Below are 27988 nucleotides of genomic sequence, written 5' to 3'. Positions count from 1 at the left end.
TATAAAGAGGAATTGATACTACACAGCTGCTCTCTCAGAAGGTAGGGAATGAACTCTAAACTACCAAAGGAAAAGAGCAAAAATAATTCTCAGAATATCTGCAGGAGATATTCTTTTGGTATTGGTTTCATGTTGCAAACACTGTTATTTGCTTTTGGAGAATGAAGACTTAATTTTTGGTAAGAATTTTCACCATAAAGTGCCACTTTCTGTTCTTATTCACTTTTTTTCTTTTTGGCTCTTTATAGAGTCAACTATGCTAACTGCTTTTTTCTTCTCTGAATGAGTGTTTCAGACACTGACTACAATGACTTGCTTTTTGTGCCATACTCCAAGATGACCTAGACTTCAGAAGAAAGCTTACTTCACTTGCTTCACATAACTGTTCTCATTTTCCTCTCTTCTAAACTGTTACCAGGCTACTCACTACCCTATGAAATGATGTGGTATATGTGGAAAATAATTTCTATATTCTCTTACAATTATTGGATTGTGTCAAGGGGGCACAATTCTCAGAACCTACCCTAAGCACAGTGATAACTAGTTACACCACTGGCTAGATACATTATCTTTGCTTCTCTTTCTGTTGAAATTTTTCTCCAACCACTTCCTGTTATTGTCTTCTTGTTCCAAATGCTCCCAATTTCAATTTTTTAAGTATGATTTATTTACAATGGAAACTGTCTCAATAATCACATTACTTAGAAGAATTTCTTGATCCATCTGATGGTCCAGAGGTGTTTTTCAATTACTACAGAACCATTTAATACTACTTTATCTTACACAATTCTCCACAAAAATTGAAGCAAAATGTCTGGAAAGGTCTGAAACTTTCATCAATGTATATTCAGTGTTCAGCTGTGTCTTGCAGAGGGTAGGTACTTACAAACTCTTTTTTGAAAGAATTAATAAATGAATAATGAAAACATGAGGACTAATATCTCCTTTTATGAAATGAGGAATGAGGAATGAAGCTAACTGATTCAGAGACTGAGAGACCTGTGGGGAGTTAGGTGCTAAGGAAAACATCAATACAAATTGTGTAGGGAATGGGGCTGAAACCCTAACCTAATCCATATATATAGGGTAGAAATGGAAGTAAACTACCAGAGGCCACAAAGACAACCAAACAAACAAAAAGAAAAATGGAGAATTTTAGATTTCTTAACATTCAAACATTTTATAGTTTTGGGTGATATACTGAGCAGGCCCCCTTACAATAAACTCCCTTTCTCTTGTTAGCACATGCAGGAGTATGGAAGGGGAGCAGAATCAGCTACAGTATAAGCAGGAAACTCAGTTCCACAAGTATTCTCAACAGAATAGAAAAGAAGATTCAGCACATCTACTCAATCACTAGAGAACAGGAGCAAGTACATAATTCAAACAGCCCTGCAGGAAGGAATATCAAGTGGCTACCACAACCACCAATTGACAAGTAATACTATTCCATATGGACTTAGTAAATTCAGGCTGAAAGGAACTGAATATGTATTTTCGTTATTGTTCATTCCATGTCTTTTATTTATTTTTATTGAGGTATAGTTCACATACAATTTTAGTTCCAGCTGCACAGCATAGTGATTTAACAATTAAAGATATGATGAGGTACTCATCACAATAAGTTTAGTTACTATCTTTCACCAAAAAAAAGGGCTATAGCAATATTATTGACTATATTCCCTATGCTGTACTTTTTATCCCCTTGACTTATTAAGGTTATTTTTTTGGGAGGGGGAGAGAGAAAGGGGGAGAGAGAGAGAGAGAGAGAGAGAGAGAGAGAGAGAGAGAACATGGGAAGAGGGGCAGAGAGAGAAAGAGAGAGAGAGAGTCTTAAGCAGGCTCCATTTGGAGCCCGATTTAGGGCTTAATCCCAGGACTGTGAGATCATGACTTGAGCTGAAATCAAGAGTTGGACATTTAACTGATTGAGTTACCTAGGTGCCCCTTGATTTATTAACCCCTCTTGTACTTCTTAACCCCCTTCATCTATTTCACCTATTATTCCTCACCCCTCTGGCAGTCACCAGTTTATTCTCTGCATATATTAATTTATTTCTGAGTTTTTGTTGTTGTTTTTATTGTTGTTTGTTTGGTTTTTAGATTCCACATATAGATGAAAACATATTGTCTTTTGCTGTCTGACTTAGTTCACTTAGCACAATATCGTACAGGTTCATCCATATTGTAGCAAATAGTAAGATTTTGTTCTTTATCATGGTTAAGTAAGAGTCCATTTATATCTATATCTATATTTATCTCTCTATATATATATTTATTTATACCTCATATCTTCTTTATCTGTTCATCTATGGATTGAGACTTAGATTGCTTTCAGATCTTAGCTATTGTCAAGAATACTTCCAGAAAAATAGGAGTAAATATATCTTGTTGAATTAGTGTTTTTGTTTTCTTCAAGTAAATATCCAGAAGTGAAATTAGTGGGTCACATAGTAATTCATTTTTAATTTTTGAGGAACCTCCATAATGTTTCCCATAGTGGCTGGACCAACTGACATTCCCACTATCAGTGCCCAAGTGTCCCCTTTTCTCCACATCTTCATCAACATTAATTATTTCCTTTTTTTTTAATTTTTTTTAATTTTATTTATTTATGATAGTCACAGAGAGAGAGAGAGAGAGGCAGAGACACAGGCAGAGGGAGAAGCAGGCTCCATGCACCGGGAGCCCGATGTGGGATTCGATCCCGGGTCTCCAGGATCGCGCCCTGGGCCAAAGGCAGGCGCTAAACCGCTGCGCCACCCAGGGATCCCAACATTAATTATTTCTTGTCTTTTTTATACTAACCATTCTGACTGTGGCAAGGTGGTATCTTGTGGTTGATTTGCATTTCCCTGATGATTAGTGATGAGCATCTTTTTCTGTGTTTTTGCCCATCTCTGTATCTTCTATGGAAAAATGCCTATTCAGATCCTTTGCACATGTTTTAATTGGATTGTTTGGAGTTTTTTAATATAATTCAGATATTAACCCCATATCAATATATCATTTGCAAATATCCTCTCCTATTCAGTAGGTTGCCTTTTTGTTTTGTTGATTTTCTTCATTGTACAGAAGAAGCTTTTTAGTTTGGTGTAGTCCCAATAGTTTATTTTTTGCTTTGTTTTCCTTGACTGGGGAGACGTAGCCAGAAAAATATTGCTAAATTCAATGTCCAAGAGATAAAAACCTGTGTTTTCTTTAGAAGGGTTATGGTTTCAGGCCTCACATTTAGGTCTCAAATAAACACATAATTTTTGAGTTTATTTTTGTGAAAGCTATAGAAAAGAATTTCATTCTTCTGCATGTAGCTGTCCAGTTTCCCCAGCACCATTTATTGAAGAGACTCTTCCCCACTATATATTCTTGCTTCTTTCATTATAAAGTAATTGACCAAAAAAGCCTAAAGTTATTTTCAGACCCTCTATTCTGTGCCTTTGATCTATGTATCTATTTTTGTACCAATACCATACCGTTTTTATTACTACAACTCTGTAGTATAGTTTACAATCTGGGATTATGATACCTCCAGCTTTCTTTCGTGAGATAGCTTTGTTCTTTCGTGAGATAGCTTTGACTCTTTGGAGTCTTTCATTTTTCCATATATGTTTTAGAGTTATTTGTCCTAGTTCTGTGAAAAATATTGTTGGTATTTTGATAGGGATTGCATTAAATGTGTAGATTGTTTTAGATAATATGGACATTTTAACAATATTCTTTTAATCCATAAGCATGGTATATATTTACATTTATTTGTGTCTCCTTCAATTTCTTTCATCAATTTTTTGGAGTATAAGTCTTTCATATCCTTAGTTAAGTTTATTCCTAGGCATTTTATTCTTTTTAAATTCAGTTTTAAATGGGATTGTTTTCCTAATTTCTCTGTTAGTTCATTATTAGTGTATAGAAATGCAACAAATTTCCATATATTACTTTTGTATCCCATAACTTTAGTGAATCTCTTTATTAGTTTTAATAGTTTTTGTGTGTGTGTGTGTGTGTGTGGAATCTTTAGAGTTTTCTGTCTACAGTTATTGTCCTCTGCAAATAGTAACAGTTTGACTTTTTGTCTTTTTCTTTTCTGATTGCTGTGGCTAGTACAAGTACTGTATTGAAAGAAAGTGGTGCAAGTAGAAATCCTTGTCTTATTCCTGATTTTAGAAGAAAAACTTTCAGCTTTTCACAAGTAACTATGATGTTAGCTATTGGTTTGTCATATGTGGCTTTTATTATGTTGGGATATGTTCCCTCTAAACCCACTTTGTTGAGAATTTTTATCATAAATGGACGTCAAAAAATGGACGTTGAATTTTGCCAAATATCTTTTCTGTATCTGTTGACATGACATGTGATTTTATACTTTATTTTGTTAATGTTGTTATCACGTTAATTGATTGTGGATATTGAACCATCTTTGCACCCCTGGAATAAATTCTTGATTGCAGTGAGTGATCCTTTTAACATGTTACTGAATTCAGTTTGCTAAAATTTTATTGAGGATGTTTGCATCTATGTTCACCAGTGATATTGGCCTGAAATCTCCTTTTTTTTTTTTTTCCTTTTTCTTTTTGTAGTGTCTTTGTCTGGTTTTAGTATTAAGCTAATGCTGTCCTCATAGAAGAATTTGTAAGCTTTCCTTCCTCTTCTATTTTTTGGAGTAGTTTGAGAAGGATAGATACTAACTCTTCTTTAATGTTTGGTAGCATTCATCAGAGAATCCATTTGGTGCTGGACTTTTGTTTTTTGGGCACTTTTAAATTTCAATTCAATTTTGTTACTAATAATCAGTCTGTTCAGATGTTCAGTTTCTTTCTGAGTCAGTCTTGAAAGATTGTATGTTGTTAGGAATTTATCCATTTCTTCTAGATTGTCCAATAATTTATCTTTAGTTACTCATATTTTTTTAAAAATTGTACAGTATCAGTTAACTCCTCTCTCATTTATGATTTTATTTACTTGATTCCTTTCTCTCTTCATTGTGATGAGACTATTCAAAGGTTCATAAATTTTGTTTATATTTTCAAAGAACCAATCCTTAGTTTCACTGATCTTTTCTATTGTTTTAGTCTCTAATTCCTTTATTTCCTCTGTGTTCTTTATTATTTCCTTTCTTCTATTAACTTTCAGCTTTTCTTTTCTTTTACTGGTTCCTTCAGATGTAAAGTTATATTGTTTTAAGATTTTTCTTATTTCTTGTGATAGGACAATATTGCTATAAAATTCCCTCTTAGAATTGCTTTTGCTGCATCCTAAAGATTTTGAATCATTGTATTTCCATTTTCATTTGTCTCCAGGTATTTTTAATTTTCTCTTTAATTTCTTTCTTGTCGGGATCCCTGGGTGGCGCAGCGGTTTGGCGCCTGCCTTTGGCCCAGGGCGCGATCCTGGAGACCCGGGATCGAATCCCACGTCGGGCTCCCGGTGCATGGAGCCTGCTTCTCCCTCTGCCTGTGTCTCTGCCTCTCTCTCTCTGTGTGTGACTATAATAAATAAATAAAAATTAAAAAAAAATAATTTCTTTCTTGTCCCTTTAGTTGTTTAGTAGCATGTTGCTTAACCTCGATGTTTACATTTTTTTTCCAGTTTTTTCTTCTAATTGATTTCTAATTTCATACCATTATGGTTATAAAGGATGCATGATATGATTTCAATATTCTTAAGTTTATTAATAATTATTCTGTGGCCTAACATGTGATCCATCCTGGAGAATATTCCATGTGTACTTCAAACAAATGTGTTTTCTGCTATGAATATTCTATATGAATAATAACATAAATATATTATTTAGACAAATATACATTTTTTATTAATGAATTTCCCCAAACACTCAACTTATCACCACAACTTGGTATGTTAGTTTCCTATTGTTGCTATAACAAATTACCACAGGCCTAGAGGCTTAAAATAACACAAATTTATTATCTTACAGTTTGGAAGTGAGAAGTTCAAAATTAATCTTACCTGGGTAAAAGCCAAGTGTCAGCAGGGCTAGTTCCTTCTGCAGGCTCTGCAGGGAACCATTCCCTTGCCTTCTCCATCTTTTGGAAGCTGCCTGCATTTCTTCATTTGTGTCTCCTTATTGATATTCAAAGCACATTGCTCCAATCTCTGTTTCCTCACTATGTCTCTTCTCTGATTTTTCTGCTTCCATCTTATAAGTACCCTTGTGATTATACTGGGCCCACCTGGATAATTCAGGATACTCTTCCCATCCCAAGATCCTCATCTTCCTTTTAATGTAAGATAATATATACACAGGTTCTGGGAATTAAAATGTGGACATCTTTAGGGAGACCATTACACAATTAGATTAATATTAAATAATTAAGTGTGGGGAAAGTAAGAAAATGAGGAAAGCCTCTCAGTAACAACAACAAAAAATGTTTTATTGACTAGGAAATTCCTTTAAACCTTCTGAATATTTCATCCGTTTTGAGCTAGCAAATGGGAAGTGTCTTAACATCCTAAGAAAATAACATATAATTCAGTGTCTAAAGATCTGGACATGTTCTTCAAAAGGAAAATTGTCTGTTAATATATGACCATGAAGAAGCAAAATACTATTTCACTTTTACAATAGGTTACTGCTTTAGGGAAAAAAAAAAGTTTTGTTTTTTAAAAGGATTCAGAATCTAAAAGTAGAAATGAAGCCAACAATATTAGCAAAGACATCCAGTCTGCAAAGGGCATAAGGAATCAGCCATAGCAACTACAACAGGGCAACAGCAAAAAGCCTTCACTGTCCATTTATTGGAACACAGAGTCAGCATGAGGCTCTTATAATCTCCACCAAGTGGGGTAATGATATTGAGGGCCTCAACGTGCTGCTAGGAAAAGAATACAAGGGAAGAAGTCAATGGATCCAGGAGTTTGATATATTGAGAAACAAGAAACCAACTGTGGCTAGCATTTTTTGTCATTTTGTAACATTGGTAAAATCAGAAATATGTGATTACATGCTGCTGGTGGCATTCTGCCTGCAAAAGCATCTCAGTGTGAGAATTACTAAGTGCCTCTTCCCTGAGAACAAATGTGGAACAAGAGATAACCCAGCATTTCAGACAGTATCATTTCCTTAAGGGAGAAAGCACAGGAAAATAAAGTCAACTGTGACTAAAGATGTGCTTGACACTGAGAAACAAGACCAAATGAGTGAAAACATTTCTAAAATATCTTTTCATAAATGCACGGGCAGTTAGAATACACATAAGACTTAGGCCACAGCATTTGTGTGTGTCCGTGATCTCTACAATTTTCCTGTCTTTCTGAAAACAATGTCTACATATCCTCAACCAAAGAGTGCCAACATTATAATGATTTATGAGTGTAGTTCATGACTATTCTTAAAGATATAGATGTTTATTTCCATGAAATTATTTCCTGTAGGAAAGTTGGTAGGAAAACAAAAGCAACTTTTTGGTATGGATATAGGTATAACCTTGCCCATGATGTCCATGTAATCCTTAACAATGACTTTACATGACCTTAAAAGGAAGGAGAGGGTTGTAATTAAGAGGGCAGGCTATGGAAACAGATCTAGGATTGAATTCCACCTCTGTTACTCAAAACTTTTAAACCCCAGATTCCTCATTTGTAAAATATGGTTAAAGCCACATTATTTTGAGAACCAAAGGACATGAACATTGCGAAATGCTTACATAGTGTTTGGCACATAGAATACACAACAAAATAAGGTAGCTGTTAACAGCAACAGTAGGGAAACACAAGAATAAACAGATAAAGGAGCTAAATGTAACCCTGTAACTTTGAAGAAGTTATATTCTCATTCAGTACCTAAAACAAAAACAAAGCTGGAAGAATTTTTGAACTTTAGTGGATGATTTCTTGGTATTTTTTAGCATGAAGCCCTATTAAACAGTTTTTAAAGATCAGCTCAAAATTTTTTTTATTTTTTTTTTATTTTTTTTTCAGCTCAAAATTTTAAACACATTTTTGCTTTCATTTTTCCATCTACCAGGATTATATTGACACAAATGTCTAAGCGAAGATCTGAAAATGTACTTAATTTTTCTGTGTATTTTAAGTTTTATTCAATATATATTAGAGATGACAGGATCATAAAATTGTATAGCTGGGAGAGATTTAATTGTAATTAGTTAAATTTCCTCATTTAGTGACTGTCCAAGGCTCAGAAATACTCAGAATGGCGCTGGTTGCCCAGAAAACAAAGCGGCGAGTCAAGATGGCAACCGTAGCCTTCTGATTTTCAGTCCAAGGCTCTTCCTACAGGAAAGTTGCTCCATACATATGACAGATACAATTTGCTACCTGAAGACTATCCTTACTCACAAATTTTTGTGTGCATAAAGGGAGTGAACATTGTGTATTTCTATGGAACAAACTGAAATGTCTTTGAAGATTTGGACACTTAATTGGGAGCATTTTTATGTCCCTTCCTCTTCGAAACCATGGTTGAAGCATCTTTTGTGAAAAATCTATCTATACACACACACACACAGACATGCACACTCACACACATATATATGCAAATACATCAGTTAGGACATTTTCTCCCCAGTGGGTTGTTCTAAAAAGACTTATGCATTCCTAAGAAGTGAATTTTTGAAAATATTTACCACAGGTTTATATGTCTCCTGCAAACCAAACCCCTTGTCTTTACCTTATTGTACTGAGATCTCTTAGCAAACAGGTATTTATAGAAGACAACACACTTCTCAATGTATCAGTACAAAAATTAGATAAAATTTCTTGTTAATTCAAATACAGAAAATCAACTCAACGTTAATAATGACATTGAAGAAGATACTGGAAAGCAGAAAACTACATCTGTGACAGTTTCAAAATTGCTGTCATTGCACATATTTCTCCAAGGTTTCTTCATTATGGTATAAACTATAAAAACAAATTGAGTTATGTGAAAAAGTCATCATTTTGGATACTAAAAAAGACTTTGCATGGGATAAACAGTTGCTACAGAGTTCTTTTTTTTTTTTTTAAGATTTCTTTTCTTTCTTTTTTTAAAAGATTTTTTTATTTATTTGAGAGAGAGAGAGAGAAAGCACACAGAGGGAGAGGGAGAAGCAGACTCCCGGCGGAGCAGAAGCCCAACTCAAGGGGTTCCATCCCAGGACCCCAAGACCACTTGACCTGAGCAAAAGGCAGACGCTTAACCAAACTGAGCCACCCAGGAGCCCCTAGATTTCTTTTCTAAAAGAGGGAGAGGGACATTAACCCATGCATTATTACCAAATCTTCAATTTCATCTCCAGAGACATTTTCAATTTCCAAAGGTAAATTACTAATTTAGAGATCCTTGAGAGAAAAAGGGACATTTATATTAAGGCTCCGGGAACAGTCTGAGGATTTCCATCTTCAAAACAAGCAGAGTACTCTTATCTGGAGAACCTATTTCAATCCACAACCAATTATTATTATTATTATTATTATTATTTTTTTTTTTTTTTTTACCGGACCCAGTTCTGACCTGGGGCAGGAGAAGGGAATAAACTTTATACGAGATTTTAAATCGCTTTTCAATTTTTGCTTCTAGCCTACAAAGTCTGAGCAAAATGAAATTATTTAAAAGAATGTAACTGCATCTGTAGCTCCTTCTTTGTAGAACCAGATCGCACGTTTCTCCCCTGGCCCGGCAAGGGTCTGCTCCCGCTACCCCTACGCCTTCTCGGGAGCGGGGCCGTCCTAGGAGACCTGGAACCGGACAAGAGCTGAAGTCTCAGGCACTGTGGCTCCGAGGTCCCCCGCGCGGAAAGCTGCGGGGGGCAGAGGTGCGGGTGCGGGGGCACCCGGGCAGCCTGGAAGCGGGGCCAGCGCGAGCCCCGCGCAGTTTCACTTCCTCGGGGCCCCGAGCGAGGCCGGGCGCTGCGCTTCCGGAGCCCTGGCGGGGGCGGCGGCCGCCCGGAGCTCGCCCAGGAAGGAGCTCAGGAGGCGCAGTCCGCGCCCCGGCTCCGGCCGCCGAGATGCTGCCCGGCGCGTCGGTGCGGGCGGGCGGGCGCCGCGGCCCAGCGCCCCCAGGTGGGTGTCGGCGCGCGCGGGCCGCTGCGGCGGGAGGGAGGCCGCGGGGCTGCGGGGGCTGCCCGTCGTCCCGCCGCGGCCGGGGGCGGGGGGGGGTGTGCAGTGCGGGCGGGACGCGCTGGCCGCCAGCGTCCCAGGGCTCGGAGCGCTCCAGGGCCGCGGCCACTGGCGCCTCCGCCTCCCGCAGTCACCGCGGAGCGCGTCTGACGGCCACGCGCCTGCTGCTCGGCGACGCGCAGGTCCAGCCGCCCTGGGGCGGGGGGGCCGGGCCGCCTGCCGGAGCCCCTGCGGGCCTTGCGGAGAACCCGCTGGGTGAGGGGCCCGGACGGGCCTGGATCCGCTCCCGGGACACACTGCCCCGCGCGCCTCCTCACGCCGCAGGGTTTGCTCACTCGGGAGAAGTAGAACCCGTCAAAGTGGTGGGATACGCTTGGTTTACGGGCCACGTGGACGTGAAGGCGGTTGTGCTCGGTTCTTTCTGAGCGTTTCCAGCGTGCATTTGTGAACTTTATGATGATGATAAAGGGTTCGGTTTTGCAATTGGGAAGAAGCCTCCACGCGGTGCTGAGAGCTGCAGCCGTGCACAGGGAGAGCTGCAGCCGTGCACAGGGAGAGCTGCAGCCGTGCACAGGGAGAGCTGCAGCCGTGCACACTGAGAGCTGCAGCCGTGCACAGGGAGAGCTGCAGCCGTGCACAGGGAGAGCTGCAGCCGTGCACAGGGAGAGCTGCAGCCGTGCACAGTGAGAGCTGCAGCCGTGCACAGGGAGAGCTGCGGCCTGGAACCCGAGGGAGACTCTGAACTTACTGAACAGAATCTCGCACAGCTTACCGGCATTTTTTAGGGCGATGTTGCTTCTCTTGGCTAGTGTATATTTTTAACTTATGGATTTTGAAAGGCTGCTCTTTCTTAAAATGGAAAGTGTATTTGTGACAATTTAGATGACAACAGGGGGATTAGAGCCCCTGATATATGTTAGTTAATATAGTGGCATTTGTGATTTCAGCCTAACAGTTTAGTTAAACAGAGTGGGCTAAGGTTTGTTCAAACTTCTTGATTGAACAGTTTAGCCAGAGAATGACTTTTATCCCGCTTGATTCCCAAGAATACTTTGAGGTACTTGCTATTGTGAATAATACTGGAGACACGTGACGCTACTGTTAGCTCATTCTCATTATTCCTGTGCCTTCCATGTGTTTTTTCCCCCATTTACTGTGGTCCTTCCCAGTATGGTAATTTATCACTTGTTCCATTTACCTTCTTTGGCCAAGGTAATGAATTTTTTTTTTCTCTTAAAGAAACTATCTTTTGTTATTAACCCATGCCCCGTCCTTATGAGTATGAGTTTCCAGTAGTCTTGAGTACATGGGTATGAGTAGTCTTCCAGGGGAACTAGTTCTAATGGATTCCTTTAACACATGGAGGGTTTTTTTGTGTGACCTTTCTTTCTGCTTCGGACAACTGTTTCCACAACACGGTGGACTTACCTTAAGGTGTCACATTGTGAGAAAGTTAGTCCAACTTCATTTTGGAGAGAAAGCTGAGACCCAAGTGGTGATTTTCCTGTGGCCCCATAACTAACAATTATTTGAAGATCATTTATTCATTGCTTCACCAACAATCCTTTATCTCCTTACCAAATTTGTGTAGTTAATAGGAGTATAAAATGGTAAGCACAATTTCATGCCTATGAAAACTTTATATTTCTAGCAGTAGGCGTATGGTATATTGTAATGACATCTGTGTGTGGTGCCACCAGAAAGATAGATCTATGAGTATCCAACTTGCCTTTTAATGGAAGCAGGAAAGATAGGATACTCAGTACTAAAACAATGTAAAAATGTTGCACATTAGATGAAAATCCCATTTAGAATGTACTTTTCTGGTTTATATTTAACTAGATACCATCCCCGAATGTCCAAATGAGAAATTCTTCCTTTGCATTACTACTAAACTAGTAATTTTAAGAACAAATTTCATTTCAACTGCTACCTTCAATAAAAACTGTTTATTTATTAAAGCACAGATATCCCCCACCTCATAATTTTTGTATTTTTTTATTAACAGTATTTGATACCTTTGATGAAGAGAGTTAAATAGTTTAAAAACAAAGGCATCTACCCTGTCTCACTATATGCTAGATTAGATGCTTATGTATAATTTGTGAGGGACATAGTTTGTCTAGGTCTCTCTGTCTTGAAATTCTTGAAGATTTGAAGCTTTTTATTCTGACTGCAGTCTTCCAACATAGAAAATAACCTTGATTTCTCCTTCCAAAGAAATACCCCGGCTCTGTTCTGGTGACTGGTAAAACTTGCCTCCTTCAGCTGGAAATATTCCAATAAGGTTATTTTTGCTAAGATTTTAAAGAGAGGTAACTCTCTTAGGGCATTTCATTTTAATATGGAATAATTCTATGATATCTAATTGCTTAGGGTTTCAGACTTAAACAGCGATCTATGTGATGTATACTTGGAAAATTAGAGGGCATTTTTTCACCACATCAATCTGAACACATGTCGTAGGTGATCATGCCCTACTAATGACGGCCTCGGGACTCAGGCAGCCTCCCTTCAGTCTAACTTTCTTGCTTATTTGCTGTTTGATCTTGGATAAATAACTAAATCTGTCATTATCTCAATTTATCCATTTAAAAAGCAAAAGTGGAGAGAACAGTAACACTTATTTGAAAGAGTGGTTTTGAATGAATAAAAGAGAAAGTGCATGTGAAGTGATTTTCATAGCAAATAGTAATTGCTTAATACATGTTAGTTATTATTTTAATTCTTAGGTCATTGGTCAATTTACATTGTGTCATATTTACATATAAAAGATAGAGTTTTATTGAGAAAATAAAGTCTGTTGAATCGGAGGAAAACATGAACGAAGCCATCAAGCTCCCACATGAAATAAATGAAGGAGTGTGGCTTCCTGTAGAAAGATACTGCTATATCCTTAGGGAAATATTGTGGTTAATAGTTCTGAGAGAAGGAGAAAAAGAACCCGCAATGAGAAGAAGTAAGGATAAATTGATTAAAAGGGCATTAGACTACAACATTTACAGGAAAGAATAAAATGGAAATTTAATAGGACAAAATGAGAACATGTTTTATTTTCCTATATCAGAGTATCAGTCGTGACCCAGTTAACACATGTGTGTTTACATGTGGAAAAGTAAAGATCAAACTGAAAATTATGGGATATTTCATTGAATTATAAGAAGAGGAGAATCTACTTTACCAAAATATTCACTGCTTGCTTAAAAAAAATCCAATGTAAAGAATATTATTCCTGCCAAATATGAGTCATATAAGTTTTAAGAATTTCAATAGCTGTTACCTGATTACCTGGGTTACGTTGCTGTTTTATTATTTTCTTTATATATTATAGGATATCTTACAGTAATTTTGGAGATAGCTGTGAAATAAGAATAGGAAGGGCAAACATTCCAGAAGTTATTATTTTATAAAAATAAGTTGTTAATATGGCCTTGTAATTTTTTGCCGTTCTAAATATAAAGAATGGATCTAAGTTCACTGCAGACATTGAAATAGTCCAACTGGTAAAAATATCGGATATTATATGGAATTATACCCCTCTTGTATTTATTTTTCACTCAGAGGAAAAGAATGATTTTTCTTTAGACATTTACCACTGAACAGAAATTTCTTTGTTGTTTTCTAGTGCTCCACATTGAAATAATCCAGAAAGACCACTTCCCTTTTTAATCATGAGAAGTAATTTTTCAATGTCTTGTGGCTTTATAAGACTTCCTGTGTATCCAATTAATTAAAATAAGTTATGTTTTATCACACTATGTGTCATATTTTCCTTTCTTTTAAGCTCTTTTACTGTTTTTCTGTATTAGTAATTCCCATTCTTCATTTTTATATGCTCTGCTTTATAAAGACATCCTAAGAAGTACAAGAACAGTATCTGCCTTGGAATTTCATTTACTATGTGCCTCATTTTTTGGTCATGATCCATGCTGAAGACTAACTCTCACCCTTTGTTTAGGAACAATACTCCTTTTTTTTTTTTAAGATTTTCTTTTTCTTTTTTTTTTTAAGATTTATTTAAATATATAGAGAGAGGCAGAGACATAGGTAGAGGGAGAAGTAGGCTCCTTGAAGGGAGCACAATGTAGGACTCGATCCCGGGACACCAGGATCATGCCCTGAGTGGAATGCAGGTACTCAACCACTGAGCCACCCAGGCATCTCTCATTTTTTGTTCTAATTTAGCCATAGGTAGGATCATGCCTAACTTTCAGAAAAATAACGTAATGGCAAGACCACTTGAAATTCTGGCCTTTAAGACTGCATTTATTACTACTTTGAATTCATATGGTATGGATATCACATTACTTTGATAAGTGAGATCATCAGAAGATTAGCACCTACTTTGAATAAGAAGTTATAGTATTCAGTATAATTAGAAGAAAGTGTGTAATAATTCATTGTGTTATTTCATTTCCTATAAGAACCTTTCTAAACTATTAAAGTTGTAACTTCTGGCTCATTGTATCTTTTTAGGGAGGATACAGAAAGTGGAGAAACATCCACATCAAAGATGTGAGGAAGAAACATACCATATCAATGTAGTATGATTCTATGAAAATCATGTCACTAGAATGACAAACTGTAGAGTATTTCTTGGAACTGTGTGAAGAATCTCTAGGATTTACATGTTTTTCTCACTGGTTGATCACATTTTACTTACATTTAATAGACTGAAATACAATCTCAGAAGACAACTGGATTTTTAGTACAATCAGTGAACTACTGAGTCACTAATGAGAAAGTGAGATAAAATAGAAGCAAAATTCTACCCTCATTTCAGTTAATGAGATAATTTCCTTAATTCTCTCATAGCTTTTCAATAAAGATTTAGAACTTCCTCTACTTCAGGCACTTGTCTATGGACCAGAGATTCATTCTTTATCATGTCCTGTCCATACCCCTGTGAAATGGATAAAACTCTGTATCATTCAGATTCCTGGATACAGTCATGTCGGTCAAGAACAGGCACTAAATTCAGAAGTAGCTAGCTGCTTTTGCTTACTGGCCAATGTGTGTGCTGTCTGGCTTTTACAGAGTTGTTGGCCTTAATGAAGCCCTTTCCTTTCAAAACAGAGAATGAGACTGTTGTCAGTGGAAGGGTAATGTTCAATGACCCACAATAGGAGATGACAGCCAGTGGACTCTTGTCCACGATGGATGATTAGAAAGATGAGTTGAGGAATTGAGGAGGATTGAAAGAGAGAGGCGACCTTAGTTTCGGACTTCCCATTGCCAGGCCCGGTAACACCCAGCTGTATTGGTTTTTCTGATCTGATCTCCATAAATGGCTGCGGTATTCTTACAGTCCCCTTCTTCTTAGGTGAGCTAGTTTGAATGAGTTTCTCTCTCTCTCTCTCTCTCTTTTTTCTCTTCGGAGGAAAAGAAGATTTGGACCAGAATACCTATATTTCTCAAATACTTGCCTCTTCTCTGTTTCTGTAAAGCTGCTTCTTTTTTAGAAAGTTGTTGTTATTGTTAAAATGATGTCTGCTATGAATCTTTCATCTGAAGTCAAACAATCTGTAAATTACATCTTTTGTGCACTGAGCGTAGGGTGCCTTATGAATCTGGTAGTCCTCCTGATAAGAATATTTGAAATTCTCTCACTTTATTACTGAAACTTGAAGAAAATCCAAGCAATTATTTTTGTCTCTAAACTTGAAGTCCCTAGAGTTGGTGAGGAAATAATTCACTCAGATTAATATTATAAGGTTTAGTACTGTTAAGAAGTTTAGAATTTTGAATTATGTAGTTATAAAATTATATTAATTATAAAATTATAACAATATTGTTTGAATTTTTTTTTTGCCGTAAAAATGATAACATACTGTTTTGAGCAAATTTTAAAAATGTATTTAAATTGAAGCATACAGGGGCCCCTGGGTGGCTCAGTAGTTGAGCAACTGCCTTTGGCTCAGGGTGTGATTCTGGGGTCCTGGGATTGAGTCCTACACCTGGCTCCCTGCAGGTAGCCTGCTTCTCCCTCTGCCTATGTTTCTGCCTATGTCTCTGCCTCTCTCTTCTCTGTGTCTCTCATGAATAAATAAATAAAATCTTAAGGCAGCCCCGGTGGCTTAGCGGTTTAGCCCCACCTTCAGCCCAGGGCCTGATCCTGGAGACCCTGGATCGAGTCCCATGTCAGGCTCCCTGCATGGAGCCTGCTTCTCCCTCTGCCTGTGTCTCTGCCTCTCTCTCTCTCTCTCTCTCTCTCTCTCTCTGGTGTGTGTGTGTCTCTAATAAATAAATAAAAATCTTCAATAAATAAATGAAATCTTTTAAAAATAATAAAATAAAATAACTTGAGGCATACAGAGTGAGAGAATGCCTGTGACATTTATCTTAGTGAAAAAGGAGGAGGGGGTATAAAAGTAGCATAGTGTACTAGCTGATATTTCAGTCCCCCTGGGGGATTAAGTTTTTCAAAATAAGAGCAGCTAGTTGAGAAATCAGCATCTATTAAGTGAACTGTACTCTTTCCAGTAAATTGAAATACAGTTGGCCCTTAAACTGTGTGTGCACTTATACATGTTTTTTTTCTGATAAATACAGTATAGTACTGTAAATGTATTTTCTCTTTCATATGATTTTCTTGACATTTTCATTACTCTTAGCTTGTATTGTGATCATATAGTATATAATACATATTCAAACTGTGTTAATCAACTGTTTATGTTATTGAGAAGGCCTCTGGTCTATAGTAGGCCTTCGGTAGTTAAGTTTTTGGAGAGTCACAAGTTAGACACAGTATTTTCGACTGCATGGGAGGCTGGTGCCTCTAGCCCCCAAATTGTTCAGATGTCAACTGTACCACCTTTGCCATGTGATGAAGCCTCATATATCCTGGAATCTGCATTCTGAATTCTTTATTCTGCTCCACTACTGTGTTTATTTCCAAACCAGTATCTGCTAGAGAAAGTTCTCCCAAGAGATTTTCTTTTCCATAATTTTCTTGTTTATTATTAGGTAGTCTTTCATTCTTCCACTTCTATTTAGAGACTAACCTATCTTCTCCTTCCATGAAACAATCGGAATAGTGTGTAATACTTGATTTAAGGGCATTTAATGAAAGCAACCCAGCCATTTTAAACAAAAATAACCTTGATATAGGAAATTAGGTTTTTACATAATTGATGTAAGAGGTTTGGGAGAACTCCTTAGTTGGGCCATCAGGAATAATTTTCCAAACTAGGCTACAGGAACCAGTTTTCATAACTGGCCAGGGGGAATCTGCTATTTTACCACCATCAGGAAGCTGGGGAATCAGAAGCCACTGAACCAGCTGTTGGCACCTGGAACAGACTGGTGCCAGAATCCCAAGAACTTCTGGCTCACGAGCCATCTCCTATTTGCTGGATCTGCACCAACAAAAATAGATGCCTTTCATTCCATCCAAATGGTATTATATTTATACACTTATTTGGGGAGAATCAACTTTAAATGCTGGTAAGTCTTCTATTGGATTAATTTGAGTAGAAAATTCTGTGTGCGAAAGGTCCTAGGTTTTAGAAGAAATATATAGTAACTTGGTTTATTTAAATCAAATGACAAAGTTGGAAACTTTCCACTCACTTATGTTATAACCACATGAGAGTTGAACTTTCCTGATGTGGTTCTGTGAACAAATGTAACAAGATATGGCTTTCTATATTTAAAATGTCTTTCCATGTAAATGGATTTTCTCACAAAATTTATTCCTTGAATCATTAATTGTGACCTTTATATTGAAAATATAGGAAGGAAAATATCTAATATTTTATTACTTAATATTAAACCGTATAAAATGCTACAATAAAAAAAGCATGCAATGCCTTTTAAAAAGAAATTTAAGATAGATCTTTGGATATACATATAGAATTACAGTTTAAAATATATCAAGATTTTAATTTTTATTACAGAGTAAACTAATTTCCTATCTCTCACCTGTTTTCCTATACATTTTTCCAATTTAACATTGATAAATAATATTTTAAGGACAACTAAGTGTGTCCACATTTGTGGATTGTCTATACCAATATCTATATAAATCTATATCAGCTTAAATATGGGAAGTGTCACTTATTCTTTGGCTGAGCAAATTTCTCATCTAAAATCCAATTTCTTATATCTATAATACATAACATACTTATTTTCAATATAATTAAATGTGATTCTGTTTGTGAAGTGCCTGGAGCATTAATAGTAGGTGCTCAGTAAATGACAAATGTTACTACTTTCAGCATGAGATAGTATTCAAATTTCACTTTTATTAGAAGGAAGGTGTTTACATGGCTTCTTCTCTGTGCTTCTGGTGTCATATACTTAAATGAATGTCCAGATGGAGAGCCTCATATAAATGTTCTTTCAGTTTCCTGTTTAATTTTTCTAATTGCCGTATTAAACACAGTAATATTTCAAACATGTTTCTCTGGATATTCCCTATAGATTGAACCTGTATAAACCTATAATATGCTATGAAAACAAATTATATGATTCTATATGTGAAATTATGTGTTGTCTTCAGGGAAAATAGTTAATGGGTAAAAAACATTTTTCTCCCATTTTGAAAATTGTTTTCGTGTTATATTATTTTAAAATAAAAATGTGATTAATTTTTCATTTCTTTACTCTTGAAGATGATTTATATATTATCCATATATTATCCTTCATCCCCTCTGCCACTCCCCCAAAGAAAAAAACACACACACAGAAACTGGATCACAGTGGAGTTGATTAAGCCTCTTACCTTTTGTAATGAAGGCATTTCTAATAAAGGTAAAAATAATATTTGGTATAGTTGTATAGGTAAAGCTCAAGTGATATATTCAGAATTGCTTGAATTATGTCTAAGCAGTTTGTTCTCCAAAGAGTTTAAATCTAGATCTTTGAGGGTCAGAAGAATAATAGAAAGGTCCTAAGCAAATTTCTAGTTAGGAGTAACCTATGGGTAATTAGAAAGCATTTTTTTAAAAGGTTTCATTTATTTATTCATGAGACAGAGAGAGGTAGAGACATAGGCAGAGGGAGGAGAAGTAGGCTCCATGCAGGAACCTGTTGTGGAACTTGATCCCGAAACTTGGGGATCACGTCCTGAGCTGAAGGCAGACGCTCAACCACTGAGCCACCTAGGCATCCCATTAGAAAGCATTTGTAATTATGGAAAGAAAGGGAGAGCTTTTCTATTTCTTTTGTGAGGACTGGTGTGCTGAGAAGTTAGCAATTAACACACATTTCATTTCTGCTTCTCCTTAGGAAAATACAAAAGATTCTTTAAAAAGTTGGTTCATATTTTATTTTATTATTTTAAAATATTTTATTACTTTATGACTCCTTAGAATAATTTTCTCATCTGGTGCATATAAAAATCTAAGCTCCTCACTCTTTAGGTAATTCTGTTGCAAGATCCATTTGTACCTCATGATGAAAAGAGGAAAGAACATTTGGTAATACTTGCAGCATAGTAGGTGCACTGTGATTGATAGTTATCATGTCTGTTGCTGGATGAGTAAATGGGTGGCCGCATTGGACATTATGAAGGGTGACTCACAACTTCTTTTATCTGATGGCCAATATGTGAAAATCCTGAGCTCATTCTCCCAGGGCCTGCTTTCTTTAATATTGTGCTGCTCAAACTGTGTTGTGTAGCATGTATGTTCCTTGGAAAAAGTGTGTAAAATAAGTTTTAAATGTGCATACTGGGACATTCCGAAGGTCTGAGAAATTCTGCAACTAACAATGCATTCTCAATTTTCTCTAATCCATTGTTTCACAAATGTATTTAACCATGGAATGCATTGTTATCTTATCACTGGTAGAGAAAAAGTTTTTTTTTTTTTTTTTTTTTTTGCACCAAATTTTCACCCCTGTTAAAATGGCAGATAGTTCTTGAGAGGATAGTTCTTTCAAACCAGAGATTGGTAACACTACTTTTAGTTAGATTTTCTTCAGTGCACTGGCCACCTTTTGAACAAGAGGGAGATGGGCACATATTAGGAACAGAAACACAAGAGGATACACAGAGTAGGGAAAATGACATTGGCAGGATGTGTAGGACACATATGATTTGCCTATTTCTTTAATTCCCTTCTGATTAATTCTAACTATTCAAAAGAGTGCTTTGATTGTGGAATGTGCCAGAAAAAAATGGGAGGAAAATCAGAAGGGGATTATCTGTTAGAGAAAGTAAAGTTGTATAAATGAAATAAAACTCAGAACATTCATATGGTATTCTAAATATAAGGATGTTTTGGAGTGTATGTGCTTATGCAGTTGGTATGTCAATAGCTGTATGTGTCTCAACTGAGCAATTGATTTTACAGATATTTTCACTTTCAGACTATGTAAACCTGCCAGTATCTCAATAATCATGTAAGCTATGTAAGTGGTCTCACACTGTTTGAATATTGGGATTGTATTCATCAAAAGTTCCAGAATGAAGATCAATTTGAATACCTGGCCATAACCCGAATGTTTCCATGTTAGAAACATTTGTCAGTAAGACACATCTTTGAAGCAAATAGGTTGTTAGGAGTCACCCAAATAAATTACCGCTGACATATTTTCTTAATGGAAACAACAGTAATTTATATAAATGCAAATAGTTTAAACTGACAATTTTATGTCTTGGAGATTGACAAACAGTGCATGTAAACGACAGTAATAAGACAATGAATCTATTTATTACTCAAATAGATTGGACGCTCTTTAAAGGGAGGAGTAGCTTCTGGCATCCATTTAGCAGAGGTAAGCACATGAATAGATGCTTGCTGATTTGCTGGTAGCACAAGAATGATGGTAAGGTAGTCAAATTAAGTTTATGAAAAAGGATAAACGAAGTTGTAGCCATTTCTGAATGCCCTATTTCTGAAATGTAAATCTAACCTTAAATAATGACCCTGGTTTTGGTTTTCTTTTTCAAAGTTTGCTTTGCAGAAGCGCTTTCTTTAATTATGAAAAAAATATTAAAAATTCATGGCACCTTTTACACAAAGATAATTTTAGGGCATTTTCCAAAATTAAGTTAATTTTTTTAATTTGATAACAACTAGTTTAGTTATTTTTACTAGAGTATCTATAGCCTTTCAATATAACTTAGAATATTTGGCTTATTAAAATATCTTCTGGAGCAAATAGAAAAAATAGGATTAGGATCTAAAAGCAAATGAAATTTAATATTCTCCATGTGTGTCTAGAATGGAATAATTTTGTTTTATTATTCTTTTTTCTAGAATAATAAATGAACATAATTGAAATATGTACAGCAACTAAAAATGTAGGAAAAAACATGGTATATGTTCTTCTAGCTTTTATTTTTCTATGTTTACTTTTAACAATTTTACTTGTTCAGCTTTGCAGTGTTAATATATTTAATATTTGTGTATGCACTTTAAAGTTACATTTGTATGGCTTTGGTGACTTGTCATTCATAAATATTTCAATTTTGCTCTCTCCTCATGTAAATCTATTGTACAGTGTTTAAAAACAAAAGAAAAAGGGAAATCCAGAATGATTTATTGGGTAAAGACTACATCATCTTCCATGTAAAACTATTGTTAATCTAAAGAAAGACTGAATAGTTTTTTGTTGTTTAAATTTTTTTAAAAGATTTTATTTTTATTTATTCATGAGAGACAGAGAGAGAGAGGCATAGACAAAGGGAGAAGGCTCTCAAAGGGAGCCTGATGCAGGACTGGATCCCGGGACCCAGGGTCATGCCCTGAGCCAAAGGTAGATGCTCAACCACTGAGCCAACCAGGCATCCCAAGACTAAATAGTTTTTAATAATATAGGAAATACTTTTTCATTGCCCTGGATTTGAAGTAAAAAAAGCACAGGATTAAGTAATGGCTTAAGTAATGGCTCTGTCACTAATGAGCCACGTGACCTCTCTGATGCCCAGAAGACATTATGTATATTGATGATCACATTAATTACTCATGAGAATGATTGGCTCATAATAATAATCCAATTACTCTATCTTATTTTAAGAGAAAAACATTGCAGAAATTAAAATTACTTCTTCTAGGTATCTGGGATTGAGGCTATCCATCAAGAAAGAGTGGACCAATTACTCTATTGTCTTATGCATGAGTAATTATCCTGTATTCATTTACTCTTCAAACATTTATTCTTGATCTGTGCTAGGTTAAAAAAATACATAAAAAGGTAGCTCCAGCCCTCAGGGACTGTATTTTAGAGAAGTAAGGATGGGAAAAGCTGAGTGGCATTATTTCTTATCTACACTCTAACTGAACATCAGATGACTCAAAAACCTTCATTGCTGAAATCTTAATAATTTGGTTATGAGAACTAGTTAGCCGGGTGAGCTACAGCTAAGAGTGTTTACTGTGACTACTGAGGATAACTCCTGATGCATAACTTCTGTTCCAGAAAGTCACTACTTATTTCAGAATGCAGTCATGAGTACAGCCCCCAGGGACAGAGTTTTGCAAATTTCAGTCGTTCTCACAAAACCTTCCTCAATTTTTGGTTATAGTACCCTCTTGTTTAAGAAAACATTTTCTTTAGTTTTTTTAGCTTAAATATATTTTAAAGGAACATTTTTACCACTACCATAAATGAAAACTCATTACCACTTGCTATGAAGAGAAGGTGACCATACAAATAAACGTATTGAACAAAACAAAACAAATAAACAGATTGGAAATAAAATAATGTTTAAAAATTATAGGTAGGGACAGGTTTTGGGCACATAGGTCAACCTCAATTTGATAGTGTTAGAGTTCATGAAATTGCAAGAGCCCCCAATCTGAGACACTGTCCTTGACTGAATCAGGATTGAAGAAGTATTCTAAAGGGAATGACTCTCTATGATTCCCTGTCACTATGTCTCTAGGAATTGGCATCCCTACCTACTGGCAAATGCTATCCTTCAAAGGCCAATTTCGCCTTATTGAAATGGTTGAAATGAAGTTTTAGTTAGGACTTAAAGGTGTCAGGAATGATGATAAATTTTTCACATAGTTTATCTCATTTAATTCTCACAACAACAGATTTCATAAGTGGTATTATCTATATGTTGCAAGTGAGGAATCCAAGCTCAGAGAGGTTAATTATTTGCTTGAATCTGGCTGAATTTAGATTCCAAGACAGCCTGACTCCAAAGCCTGATCTCCCAGCCAATGTATTAACCCTCTGAAATGAACTCATTTTATTCTCACACAAGCACATGTGTACACTCAGAAAAGCATTCCCTCCCATGTGGATATTTCCATTTTTATAGTCATGAAGTAGCCATGTATATAAAAAGTCATTTTAACAGAAAATGAGTAAATTATATTGTTACTCATTAATAGGTCAACATCGAAACATTCTTTACAAGGGATAAAATAAGCAACCACTGTTTCTAACTAATAATTGTAAACTTTTAGAAAGTTTTGCTCTTTTCAAGACCCTTGGAGTTGAATGAAGTAAGAAGAAGTGATACATCTATGACATAATGTTAGAAAAACAATGTCTTTAATGAAGGCTGTTAGGATATTTAAAATCATCAAAGCTGTAATATAGATGTGATTAAAATATATTGCAAAATGGCTGCAATGAAGAGTACTCAAAAATGCAAGCCTAATAGTTTGCATTTGCCTAATGCTTTGCATCTTCAAAGGAATTTTCAAACCCCTTTAATCGACTCAGAAAATTTCTAATGTATCATTTGCTTTGACTCAGTGAGAAATCTAAAAAATGATCATTTATTTAATCAAGGTCATCCTGCAAACACTCTATGAGGAAGCAGAAAGTGTACTTGCACATATATCTATTTTACTTCAGAAGGCTTTAGGAAAGGAAGAAAATAACCTAGAGCTGAAAGTAGTGTTCAGATGTTTGATAGAATACTAGCTCCCCAAAGGTGTCCACATCTTGATCGCTGGAGCTATGAATATGTTAGGTTACATGGCAAAGAGAAATTAAGGTTGCAGATGGAATTAAGATTGCTAATCAGTTTACCTTGAGATGGGGAGGTTATCATGGATTATCCAGGTGGGCCCAGTGTAATCACAAAGGTCCTTATAAGTGAAAGCAGAAGAGAGAAACCAGAGACATAGCAGCGTGAGAAGGCCTTAGCCCAATTTTGCTGGCTTGAAGATGGAGGAATGGGGCCAAGAGCCAGGATCTGTGGATAGCTTTTAGAAACTGGAAAATAAAAATAAATGGATTCTTTCCTAAGGTATCCAAGGAATATAGTGCTGCCAACATCTTGATTTTAGCCTAGTGAGACTGGTTTCAGGCTTCTAACCTTCAAAACTGTCAGATAATAAATCTGTTGCTTTATGCCGCAAGTTTGTGGTGATTTTATATAGCAGCAATAGGAAATGAATGCAGATTTTTAAACACATGTGGACCCCACAAGGACGAAGAGTAGCATGCATACCACAGATCAGGCTGTTTGCATTAGACTTCACATACCATCGGTTTAGTGAAAGCATTGGATGAAACCATGAGGAAATAAGCTTTTATAAAATATAAACAGCATATCAATATTATCCTTAGGTGGTTATCCTTGACAAGATATATCCTTACTCACTGAAACATCTCTTTGGAATTCACTATTTTTATAGTGAAATAAAAAAAGGAGCCCTGTTATTGTTTGTTCACTTTGGGTGTTTTTGCCAGTTTAACAATTTTTATCATTACTGCTACTGGCTGCGGTTGCTATTACAATTCTTACTAGTACAGATTTGTGAGCTTCGGCAAAGTATTTACTTTCTCAGTGCCGTAGGCACCACAAGTGCAAAATGGGATATGAAGAGCACTTGTTCACAGAGTTGTCATGAGGTTAAAAGAAGTTCATTCTTGTAAAACACCAGAATAGTCACAGGCACATATTATACACTAGCTCCATTTAGGTAGCCTTTATTATAATTACTATCATAAAAAAATTATCATCACCACTGTCATAATTACCACTATGCTTAGCAGTGACTGCTGAAGGCCAGGACCTATTCATATTTTATCTCTAGGAATTAGGAGTCAGTCTCTACTGTTTCTCAGGTTAAGAAACTGAAACAACTTAACCAGGTTGAGGAGTGTGGCTGTCTTGTTATATTTGGCTAAACTTCTTGTAGGGTTAGTGCTAGATGCTGTCAGCTTCCAATACATAGTCTTTTCCATCCCAACCCTTGGAAGGACAGAGATACTCTGAGAGGCAACTGATGTAGATGTGCCTCCAATGGTCACTGATATTATTTTATGGTCACACTTTGTTTAATATCTGAATATGAACCATTTTTAATCCTAGTAGAGATTTATTTTGAGATTATTTTCTCCTAATGATAAATGGTTGGAGTCAGGCTGGTCAGCCATGAATAAAACCATATGTCATAATTTCTAAGGGTATTTTCTTATAAAAGTAATGTATGTGCATTGTAAAACAGTTGAAAAATAGAGAATAATATAAGAATAAAATTATAGTATACTATAATACACAGTCTTCCCCTCAGAAATTAGTATTGATAATATTTATCTTGAATTATATGAGTTTGTGTGCATTCATAAAAGAGCTCACGTAGTATATATGGTCTTGTAATGTTCACTGTGATTTGCACATTAATTTATGATATATTTTCACTCTTTTATGTCGAAAGAGACATTTTGTAAGATTTAAATCTTTTAAATGTTTAAATAATTCAATTTTGCAATTTGTAATATTGAAGAATTATTGGTACTTTCTTTTCAAGATAATACTTTTACATTAAACCTAGGATAAGAAAAGTTAGAAGATTTCTCAACATGGATCTTAATGCAATATTATAATAAAGTACCTTGTGTTGAGGTAATTTCTAAAAATCCATTTCCTTCTTATAATATGTAAGTTCCTTTAAGGCAGGAATTGTGCTTCATAATCTTTATATGAAGATTTATATGAACATTTTTATATCAAATGTTGGAACAGTTTAAGTAGATGATGGGGTTTAAGGAGTGCACTTGTAATGATGAGTACAGGTGATGTATGGAACTGTTGAATCACTATATTGTACACTTCAAACTAATATAGCACTGTATGTTAACAAAATGGAGTTCAAATAAAACATTAAAAAAGAAATTAAAGCAGAAATAGTGTTACAGTAATGAGGGTCAAGATCAAGAAAGGGACAGTTATGTGTTAAATAAGGCTGTCTGGACATATTAATAATTTCCAAAGAATGAATTGTATCATTTGTCTCTCTATATATTTTAGGTCTGTCTGATTTTCAACTTTGCTTGTGATTATAAGCTATGTTAAAATATAAGAATTCTTTAAGTTCAAGCGGTAAAATTTTTAAATACTTATAGTATCTTATTTTTTTGTGTTCAGAAAAAATATAGAGGAAAATTCAGTAGTTGGATAGCTATTTCTCTACACTGTGTTTACATGTAAGTAATTAAGCAATAAGATTCAATAAATAAAATAGATTACTAAAATTGAGAATAAATGTAAAACATTTATTTTAAAAATCCTTGTTAGCTCTATCTCTAAAACTTTATATGGTATAGAGCTTCTCCTTATATATTTTAATAAGAGAGAAGAGATATAAAAACAGTTGTAAAAATTCTTTGTTTCTTCATACTCAAAAATCCTATTTCTTTGTCAGAAAGTTCACATTTTTAAAAGAATCCATGTACAGATTTTATTATATTATACATTTCCAAATGTCAAATATGAATGAAAATAGTCCCATCAGGAATTTCCTGTGCTTCATTACTTCAGTTCAGAATAGAATATAGTATTTAATCTTGTGCAAAATATCAGCCATGGGTAAAGTAATTGAACATTAATTTTTTTAACTTTGGCTTTTGTAACCAGGTTAAAGCCTGACTTCTGGGCTGTTAGTTTTCCTAAAATGGCACCTGGAGACTGGTATTAATAATAGTAAAACAACAATTTTTGTAAAAGTCTGAAAAAAAAAGTTAGTATGAAATGGAATACTTTTATTGTTCTTCTTATTATTATTTTAGATTTTATTTATTTATTCATGAGAGACATAGAGACACAGAGAGGGAGAAGCAGGCTCCTCATAGGGAGCCCAACATGGGACTTGAATCCTAGACCTGGAATCATGCTCGGAGCCGAAGGCAGATGCTCAACTGCTGAGCTACCCAGGTGCCCTGGAAATAGAATACTTTTAAAATTGCTTTCACATGACCACATGTGCTATAAATCCCCACCCTTCACCATCTATGTTACATTATACAGTTTGGATAAATATCATAAACACAATATTCACTTTAGAATTACCATCCAAATTTTAGCTACATAATTTCAAATATTGTGTTCTTTGTCTGAAAACAGGCAGTTTGGCCCTATATGACAGACAAAATCATATTGGTGAAATAAGGCAGATTTTAAGCAAATGATTTAATGATTTTAGTGAATTAAATTATACATATGAATTCATTCCTTAATAAACAACATAAGCCATTTGGATTTTTTTCTCATTAGAAGAAACTAAAATCTTTATATTTTTATATATCAGCAAAACTTGAGAGATAATAATTGTAACTGAAATCACCAAATATGGGCAGCCCGAGTGGCTCAGGTGTTTAGCGCTACCTGCAGCCTGGGTGTGATCCTGGAGACCCTGGATCGAGTCCCACGTCAGGCTCCCTGCGTGAAGCCTGCTTCTCCCTCTGCCTGTGTCTCTGCCTCTCTCTCTCTCCTCTCTGTGTATTCTCATGAATAAATAAATAAAATCTTTAAAAAAAATGAAATCACCAAATATGGTACTAGAAATACTATCTATATTTAAAAGGATTACATTAATTCTCACTTGAATGGACTAGAGAATTACCAGGATTGCTTTGGATGCTTCATTATATGATGGATGATAACCCTAATCCCAATTCTTTCCAAGTTCCCAAAGTGGTTCTGGTGCAAGTAATACCTTGACCACATTATGAGAAGAGAATGGAGTCAGAATGGGGCAGGGTAGCTCTTACCAAA

At 35.8% G+C, this 27988-nt stretch overlaps 1 protein-coding gene across 3 annotated transcripts in view; it reads left to right on the top strand.

The window, feature by feature from the left end:
• Positions 1-9596: 9596 nt before the first annotated feature.
• BANK1 (B cell scaffold protein with ankyrin repeats 1) overlaps positions 9597-27988 on the top strand; it is a 282579-nt gene continuing 264187 nt past the window's right edge. For 2 of the 3 annotated variants that reach the window (XM_072755564.1, XM_072755562.1), the window contains exon 1: positions 9848-10014. In XM_072755564.1, coding sequence (XP_072611665.1) covers positions 9960-10014 — 55 coding nt within the window. In that variant the 5' untranslated portion in view covers positions 9848-9959. Of the gene's footprint in view, positions 10015-27988 lie in introns of all 3 variants that reach the window. The other variant, XM_072755563.1, reaches the window with a different exon arrangement.

This window comes from Vulpes vulpes, chromosome 4, assembly GCF_048418805.1.
Source record: "Vulpes vulpes isolate BD-2025 chromosome 4, VulVul3, whole genome shotgun sequence".
Classification (NCBI taxonomy): domain Eukaryota; kingdom Metazoa; phylum Chordata; class Mammalia; order Carnivora; family Canidae; genus Vulpes; species Vulpes vulpes.
This window is presented reverse-complemented; position numbering and strand designations above follow the sequence as displayed.